The sequence below is a fragment of the Triticum dicoccoides genome, chromosome 7B (assembly GCF_002162155.2).
Source record: "Triticum dicoccoides isolate Atlit2015 ecotype Zavitan chromosome 7B, WEW_v2.0, whole genome shotgun sequence".
Classification (NCBI taxonomy): domain Eukaryota; kingdom Viridiplantae; phylum Streptophyta; class Magnoliopsida; order Poales; family Poaceae; genus Triticum; species Triticum dicoccoides.
Genome location: NC_041393.1, coordinates 692,109,434 through 692,118,744, shown reverse-complemented (window position 1 = coordinate 692,118,744; position 9,311 = coordinate 692,109,434). Strand labels below are relative to the sequence as shown.

Sequence of the window (9,311 nt, the reverse complement as noted above, 5' to 3'; positions counted from 1 at the left end):
GCCGAGTAGTCTTCATGCATGTGCCCCCAATGACTAGCCCAACTCAATTGTCGCTGTTTCACCCTCGCAGTGATCCGAAGCACATGACACCTAATTTTGCGAGATGACAAGAAACCTTTTTTTAGATTTCTCACCACAACTACAACCATGTACAACATAGCCTGCACGATATGTAGACGATAGCCAATCCAGGCGTGTCTGCTGGAGTCTGGTCACATGCATGGACGAACTGATCTTCCGTGTCTTGCAGGGATCGTCCAAGCACCAACGTAGTACAACACTTCTCTAGTACCATCGCTCGTCTCCCTCTTCTATTAAGTCACCCGACTTGCGGGGCCGGGGAGTGTGTCTATGGTCGATTCTCAATTGCGGTCCCACATGTGTGTGCAAACGCAATATGACGCGCGTTCCATTCGAAGAGTAGCGTGCCAGACCGACCGACCGTCTGGGGTGCAACGCGAACGCGACGGGCGTGTTGTATACTCCATACATCTGTACTGTCGTTTTCTAGAGGCTTTGCTCCATGGCGCAATCCATGGATACAAAGTTAGTATATTGTACTATTTAAATGTTGAGGGCGGGGCTTTTCCTGCACGGTAGGCGGGGCAGTTCCGCCTAGTCGGTTCGACAGAGACGCGAGAAGACGAGGGAGTAGGTTGCCGCAAACGTAGGGCTGTGTGATTTGACAGCGAGTTACTGCTAGAGAGGTGGGGCCCCATGATTTAACTTGCCATTATCATTTTAACTGCGGCGCTACGACCGGCGTGAGTCTCCTGATTCCTGACCACCTCCATACAGGTGCCTCTCCCAATGCTCCACCATGTAGTATAGGCTGGCTCTTGCATGAGAGCCCACTTCTCCACTTTTTCCTTGCCTCTCTTTCCTCCACATATGCAAAAATGCCATGTAAAGCGCACTATTGTACTTAGGTTGGTTGTAATGGAGAGTATCATATACTAGTATCATGCATATGATACTTTTGTATCATACTACATCTGTAATGCATAGTATCATGTGTTGGTATCATAGGATAGTTTATTTATTGTCATGCATGACACATAGTAGCACATCATTTAATATGATACTACAGTATCATAGTATGATACTCAACTCTCTCTTTTCTTTATTTAATTCGATGTCACCTCATCAACATTGCATAGTTGGCATGCATGATACTACTCACATTACAAGTAGCCTTACTTGCTCCTACAGGTGCTAAGCTTGCCACATAGGTATAAAGTCTGATGTGACAAGTTAATCAAGAAGAGAGAGACTAGTTTGGTGACCCAGGGAAGAAACAGTGCTAAGCGCGTGTACCTAGGTGAAAAGAAATTTTTAGTCTATAGCTAATTAAATGAAGCAAACTTAGCAACAAAAAACTAATAAGCACACCATTTCATTGGAAGAGGTCACTCCTTGGCAAATGCAATAAATACTAGTACTCACTGTGACCTAGTGTCAAAAACGTTCTTATATTATGGGACGGAGGGAGTACGAAAAAAGAGATAGAGAGAAGTAAAAAAATACACTTATAGCTAACCTTGTTGTAGTATGAGTGACTAAGTGATGACTATGTATGACATGCCAACATCAGATAGCCTAACGCACCATGTTAAATCTCCAAGGGCGCGACCGCGCGAGCGATGCGACGGTCGTGGTAGGCGCGACCATGATATGGGCTGCTGGCAGCCCTTGGATCTGAGATGAAACGACCGCATGCTAAGTTGCTAAAAATTTGCAGAATAACCCTCCAGGATAGGATATTCACCAATAGGTTTAGAATCACGCCATGCAACCATTTGATCTCAGATCCAAGGGCTCTCGGAAGCCCGTATCATGGGAGAATGGAAAGCCACTACCCTACCGTTCGCACGCTAGCAGTTCTCTCCTACTCGTCCCCGCACACTACAAGAAATATGTCAACTTGTGACCTTGACTATTGGTCACTGAAAGGTCATTGTTTTTCATTTGCGACCTTTTTTGACCAAAAACAAAAGGTCAAAAGCTGAGGGTCGTTAACTGACTATAGCAACCTTCTACATGGACCTAGCCCATTAATTCAGCCTTTTTATATATGTTTTTTCCTGTCAATTTACTCTAGCTACATCGGCCTAGCAAGGTTCCAATCAACTATAGTTTGGGCCGCAGCCTTTTTAGAGCCCAAATATTATTTTTTTCAAGTAGAACATTTGGTCTTTTTCATTCACAGATTTGAATTTACACATTTGAACAGAAAAATATCAATAAATCTGTCAATTAACTGATTAAATCTAGAGATCATCCAGTCAAATAATCACAAGAGCAAATACACGTCTGCACGTCCAACAAGTGCACATACAATCAAAAACAGATACACAAGGGTGGCACAGCGCCAGCTTAATTCCTACAAGGCAGCGGTGGTGGTATCTACAATGTACCGAAGAAACATTCAGGACCTCCTCGTCCTCTTCTTGTCACCTGCATTCTTGAGCTGCGAGAGGACATAACACCGTTAAGCACAGTTGATCAGATCATATTGACATGAATCACAAATGTTGGCACCCACTGTATACTATGCAAGTGCTGGTATATTTTTACTACCAAAACCATCACTACTGTGCATGCATGCTTGGTTTATAAGCTTCATCCATCTGGTTGGCACCATCACTGCATATTGTTGCTACCGACCGAAACCCACCCACATGAGACCAAGTACAATAATATCTCGCGAGATTCCTACTGTACACAAGTGTGCACATACACAGCTTACTGCATGCATACACACGCATTGCTGATCAAGAGATTGTAATATTTTAATAATCCACTACATGCGCTACACAGCTACTCGTACCTAGGTAGCTATACGTAGGTGTACTAGCAGCCAGCCCAGAGGCGAGTTGATCAACAATTCAACATACACTAGATAGCCAGCAAGCCACTGCTATGTACTATCCTAGCAGCAGCAACGACTTTTGTTTGTCATGCGTGTAAAGAAATGCACGCATTTCCAGTAAATATAAATGTATGCATGCTGCCATTGGCCTGGACCACACTAGAAGAAAAATGCTCGTAGCGACCAGCAGATAGACCGACCTAGATGTGCGCTTCTTTCCAATCGCCAGTTCTAACTGCCATCGACTTGCAAGCTTTACCTACATGGTCACCATGCAGTAATGGCATGCGCACCAAAAGGAAGAGAAGAAACCGAGCTCCGGGCTAGAGGGAGAGGCCCACCACATCCAGCGTGAGAAAGCTACAGGTACAGTTTCATGAAGCTACAGGTACAGTTTCATGAGCCAACACTTACATAGTATACAATTTCATGTCGAAGGATCGACATGCCAGAAGAGGGCGGGCCACCGAGGTACAGGTAGTCCCTGCGCTTAGCGATGATGGCGGTGCCGGAGAAGCACCCTAAGGTGATGGCGGTTCCGACAAACCCTGTCACGAGGATGCTGGTCGCACAAGAGCAATAGGCAAGTTATGTCAGCCAACATAAATAGCAGAGATGAGAAACGGATGTGAGCATTGAGCAGCAACAAACTAGAAGCAAAGCTCTACGAAAAACACCAGCAAAGCTGGTTGTCCAAGTAACAAAACAATCAGTCATATCAATTTTGTAGAACTATAGATACACAAATTCAGAACCACCAACAAAAATGAAGGCCCCAAAAGTCCATGATCAGGCCCAAAGTTCAATAACAATAACCCAGACGCAGGGTCCAAACCGCACCGCAAAGGGCCCAGGTACAAACTGTCAATATAGGTAGCATAAATGAAAAAACTATAATGATAGCGGCTCATCCAAACAGCAGACAATGTAGGAAAAAGGAGGGTCTCAAGAGAACAATAGACTAATCCAGAAGCATCATTTGGCACCTACACAACCTAACTAATAATGCTTGCAAGAACAACCAGACAATGATGGATGAGGACATATAATCAGCAGATATCCAATAATCCAATCACAGGCATTCACAAACAGTGCGTGTCACACTCCCATGTCATATGGTTTTGTTACCACAGGGTTTGCTCATAATCTGTTCTCTACATAACTCTTTACGCTATATCAGAATTAACACATATTTTGGATGACAGAAATAGAATCTTAAACACACCAGTAATAATCAACTTCTGACTAGCAACGACAAACAGATTCAGGCACAAGCAATTTTATAGCAGGATGAAAAATCTATGTGCAGAATTCATGAATGAAATTATAGTAGTAGCACAAAGGACCCTCACAGACATTTGTAATAGTACGCAAAGGTAAATAGAGTTCCCAACAGACAATATATTCCAGTTACTAAACAAATGCTCGCCAAGATAATCAGTACAGTGGTGAACCGAACATAGTAATAATCCAAAGCTGATACTAATAAGTAGCAGGAACCTCCCTACTTTTGTGATATAAAACTAATATCAAACCAATTTTGTACCAAGTTGTACATAATCAGTGATGTACAACATGGGAATGTCAAACAGTCAGTTGTTAAAAATGTTCAACAACCTTGGCGCCCTTGAGGTTCTCGGCGCCGAGCTTGACGAGGAAGGAGCGCCAGTGCAGCTCTCCGGCACGCCGACAATGAACATCGCCATCGCCACGATCGTCAGGACCCTGCCCAATAGGAGCAAGTCGGTCGGTGCATCTTTATAGACCCGGAAAGTGAGAGTTATGGGAACTGAACTAACGGACCAGGAGAAGATGGAGAGGATGACGCTGCTTGGATGGTGCCTGTGCTGCTTGGACGGTGTTGGCACCTGCCGGCGGTGCTTGGTCCAACAGTGGCAGCAGCAACACAGGCAGAGCCACCAGCCACTGGAGTAGGCGGCGATGATGACCTGGTTGATGAACACCAGGAACACCCCCAGGATGCCGAGACCCGTCGCCGGCGGGCTCCGATACACGCAGTTCGTTCCATTGTACTCCACGGACTAACATAGACTCAGTTAGCACAGATCTATCGAATTGATGAAAAGATAATTGTGATGTTCGATCTTGGATCCATGCCTTGGAGCTTTAGTTGTTGGCGACGAAGCCGAGGGTGACCGCGACGGAGCCGAGAAAGCCTAGGACCATGCACACCAGCATCGCGTCTTTCTCCATGTTGCCCCTTCTCCTTTTTGTTCTGGATGAACTATCAACAGTTAGAATCACATTGGACTGTTTACACAGATGTATAAAAACAGGGTCTTATAAATGTGCAAAAGGTCTTGAAAACAGAGTCGCATTGGCTATTTAGAGTCTTGTAAATCATTTAGTTACCTTGAAGAACTTGGCAGCTGGTTACTTGGTCTATCAATTTCGTTGGGATGTTGCTAATGCCCTGGGCCTGCACCAGAGGAAATCATGGATACGAAGTTACTATTAGTATGGTGGTGCTCGACCCCCCAGAAAAAATGGAATTGGTAATTAACACAAATAGGTGGTGTGCTTGGAGGACGGATGTTCATGCATGTTATTTTAGATAGCCGCCACATGAGAACATAAGGGTATGAAACTATAAACTCGCTGAACTGAGCGCCTCTTGCTAAAAGGGGAAGGGTGTATGCTATGTGAGACATGCATAAAATCAAATTTCTCCCTTAGGTGAAATGCTATGACTGGTGAGTCCATTCACTCATGCTGCCATTGCAATTAAGTTCAGTAGTAGGTTGCACCTAAACTGTAATAACTTGACATCAGAACTGACACACAGGAGGGACTAGTGGTCAATAGTATTTACGCTGAAATACTACAGCATCCGATTCGAACAAACAAATTGCCTTAGGAATCTCCAGCCACCCATGTTCTCTAGAAAACACAACACTAAACAATTCCGCATGTTTTACATAAAAGTGACTGGATACTACAATACTCACTGAACAACCTTCATCAATGAAATTGACACGCGTGGCACAAGTTGTAAGTTGTAGCTAATTATTTCTGTATTATTAGGAATAGTCTGTGTGTGGTAACACACTGACAGTAAACACTACCTGCTGCTTGTGCTGAAGGAAGGAGGCACACGCACCAACGGGAAGCTCCCCGACCTGTTCCGATGGCACACATACTGATCAGCAGCGGCACCCCGGCGGCAGCGACTGGATGGCTCCCTTGCACAGACGGAGAGCTGACATGTGCGCTACAGACACATGATTCGACCAAAAAAATGTCAGACATCGGAACCAAATCCAGCTATTTCGACGAGGGAATCATTGTTCTTTCAGCTGCAGACAGAGGATTCGACCAGCAGTGAGTTTAGAGTGGGCTGCGAGGGATTTGGCCACCGACCTGTTTCGGGTCGCCTTGCTCGATCTCGTCCCGATGGCAGTGGAGGCGCCTCGTACTCCTCCATGGTTGCAGGCGCGACCTCCTCCACCGGCGCCGACGCCGGGTCTCGGAGGCGCGGGCTGCCAGCGTGCGGGGGAGTGGAGAGGATGAGGCGACGGGTGGCGGTGAGGCGGCGGGGCAGGAAGGTCGGGGCCGGGAGGGGAAGCGGGGAGGGGAGGAGGAGAGGGACGGAACCCTAGCGCGTGGGTAGGGAGAGATGGTGAGGGGAGGGAGGGATGAAGTCGGCGGTGGTGGGTGAGGAGGACGGCAAGGTCGACGGTGGGGAGAGGACTGGATCGGGAGGGGCCCGGGGGCGGGAAGGAGGTGGCGGCGGCGCGAGGAGATGGGGACGAGGGAGGAGGGGTGCGATGGGATCTGAGCTAGGGTTTGGGCTGCGGGTGGGGGTATCTTATTTTTTCTGTAGATAGATGGATGGATGGATGTGGGATGGGGAGACGGATGGATGGATGGATGGGCGCCATGTCATAGATCCGTGGAAAGAGTTTTGATTGGCTCAGAAAACTAGTGATTTAAAATAGTTTCTAAGTATTAAAAATAAAGAGATTTTGTGAAATGGCTATCAAAAATATTTTGCAAAAGGGAACCACACAAATTTTCACTAGAGTTAGACCATATTTTATGGATAAGGACCAATTTGTATGCATTTCTGGTCTTTCTAACTCTTTTTAATCATTATTTGAGTGCCCGAAATGAGTTTTTTTGAACGACCTACCATATATTTGTTGCAAAACTGGACCAAATCTTTTTTATAAAATAATAGGCCATATTAAATGCACAATTGACCAAATGGTTGGGTGTCAAAAACTTTTATCCACTTCTCGTGAAAAAGATAAATTTCCGCCGATTCAGTTGGAAGCGGGTCAAATTTGAACTGCAGCTGCATCATAGTTTGCTCTTTATTTTTTCAAAAAATCATTTCCATCTACATAAGTATCTATTTAATTATAGAAACACCAAAAAAATTCCAAGATTCAACCACTAGCTACGAATGGTCATGCCCGCTGTTTTGACCGCATTTTGAAACGGGCATACAAAATTCCAAAAAAAACAAAAATTGGAAAACCTTCGCATTGTGTCATTACATGTGACCAAGTTGCCAGGAAAAATAATAAACTTGTAATACGACAGTTATTTTTAAAAAGTGTTCTCAGAAATGAGCTATCATGTGTGAAGATTCATGGACTTCAAGCCAAATGATCAATCTCATGGTCACATTCATGGCATAGTTTGTTCAAATGATCTCATATCGTGCACAAGGGTGCATCTTGGAATTCCAAACAATGTTGCCTAAGGTAGTTTTCATTTTCTTTGCATGGAAAATTCATTTTCCATTTTACGAGTGCCCGAAATGAGGTTTTTTTGTGAAGGTCCTACCATATATTTGTTGCAAAATTGTACCAAAACAATTTTCTAAAATACTAGGATATATTTAATGCACAATTGACCAAATGGTTGGATGCCAAAAGTTTTGATCCACCTCTGGTGAAAAAGACAAATTCCCGCCGATTTAGTTGGAAGCGGGTCAAATTTGAACTGCAGCTGCCTCATAGTTTGCTATTTATTTTTCCAAAAATCATTTCTAAGTACATAAGTATCTATTTAATCAGAGAAACATCAAAAAAATTCCAAGATTCAACCACTAGCTAGGAACGGTCAAGCCCACCGTTTGTACCGCATTTTGAAACGGGCATAAAAAATTCAAAAAAAAATAAAAAAATTGGAAAACCTTCGCATTATGTCATTATATGTGACCAAGTTTCCAGGAAAAATAATAAACTTGTAATACGGTAATTATTTTAAAAAAGTGTTCTCAGAAATGAGCTATCATGCGTGAAGATTAATGGCTTTCAAGCCAAATGATCAATCTTATGACCACATTCATGGCATAGTTTGTTCAAATGATCTCATATTGTGCATGAGGGTGCATCTTGGAATTCCAAACAATGTTGCCTAAGGAAGTTTTCATTTTCTTCGCACGGAAAATTCATTTTTCATTTTCCGAGTGTCTAAAAGGAGGTTTTTTTGTCAAGGAACTACCAAACAATTGTTGCAAAATTGGACCTAATCAATTTTATAAAATACTAGGCCATATATAATGCACAATTGACAAAATGGTTGGGTGTCAAAATTTTTGATCCACCTCTGGTGAAAAAGACAAATGCCCGTCGATTCAGCTGGAAGCGGGTCAAATTTGAACTGCAGCTGCCTCATAGTTTGCTCTCTATTTTTTCCAAAAATCATTTCTAGGTAAATAAGTATCTATTTAATCAGAAATACATGGTTTTATGGCGAGACATCGAGGTTTGGACGGTGGCCGAGGGTCCCAACTCTAGAGCGCGTAAGCTCGCATGCTTGCCGCGTGGTCACCGCGTGACCGTGGCGTTGCCATGTGTTCTGGGAGGCCTAGGCATGTCTAGTGGGTTGGGCACTCCCCAGGTAGGTGCTAGGAAGAAAATCACAACATAAGATTCTCACGAGGAGACCGATGGATGCTCAAACATGAATAAGGAGCCAAGTGTTTGATTAGCGGTACGGGAAATGCACATGGCTAATGGGCGTGAGTTTTGGCTGAGGATGATCAGTTACTAAGAAGACCGTCTTCATAAATTTTCAGCTCAAAAGGAGGAGCCTAGGTGGTACTTGCTTTACAAACTACCACACTAGACATAAATACGAATGTTGAAGCTCGGCTCAAAATAATGAATGGATTGAGCTGGCATTTGGTGGAGGATGGTTATTTGGGCATAGGAAAGCACTGGAGAAAATGGATACCATTTGGACATGCCAAAGTGGTACTTCCTTCCCAAAGTGCTGCTCTGAACAGAATAGGAAAATGAATATTTTCGAATTATTTTTTAACTAGGCAAGGAATGTTTTTACATATTTGACGAAGATATGACCCAAAGAATTTATGAGATTTTTTTGGGAATTTTGGGAATGACAGAAATATAGGTTGCTTCACAACCTAGGGCAAAAACTGCCACATGGACATGACACA

General features: G+C 43.9%; 1 protein-coding gene across 1 annotated transcript; it reads right to left on the bottom strand.

Annotated features, from left to right (window-relative positions):
- Positions 1-2,208: 2,208 nt before the first annotated feature.
- LOC119339404 lies at positions 2,209-5,086 on the bottom strand. Its single transcript, XM_037611481.1, has 5 exons — positions 5,030-5,086; positions 4,676-4,914; positions 4,490-4,597; positions 3,287-3,434; positions 2,209-2,470 (listed from the first exon to the last, which is right to left on the bottom strand). Exons 1-5 carry the CDS (start codon positions 5,084-5,086, stop codon positions 2,429-2,431), a joined length of 594 nt encoding a protein of 197 aa, XP_037467378.1. The 3' UTR covers positions 2,209-2,428.
- Positions 5,087-9,311: the final 4,225 nt, after the last annotated feature.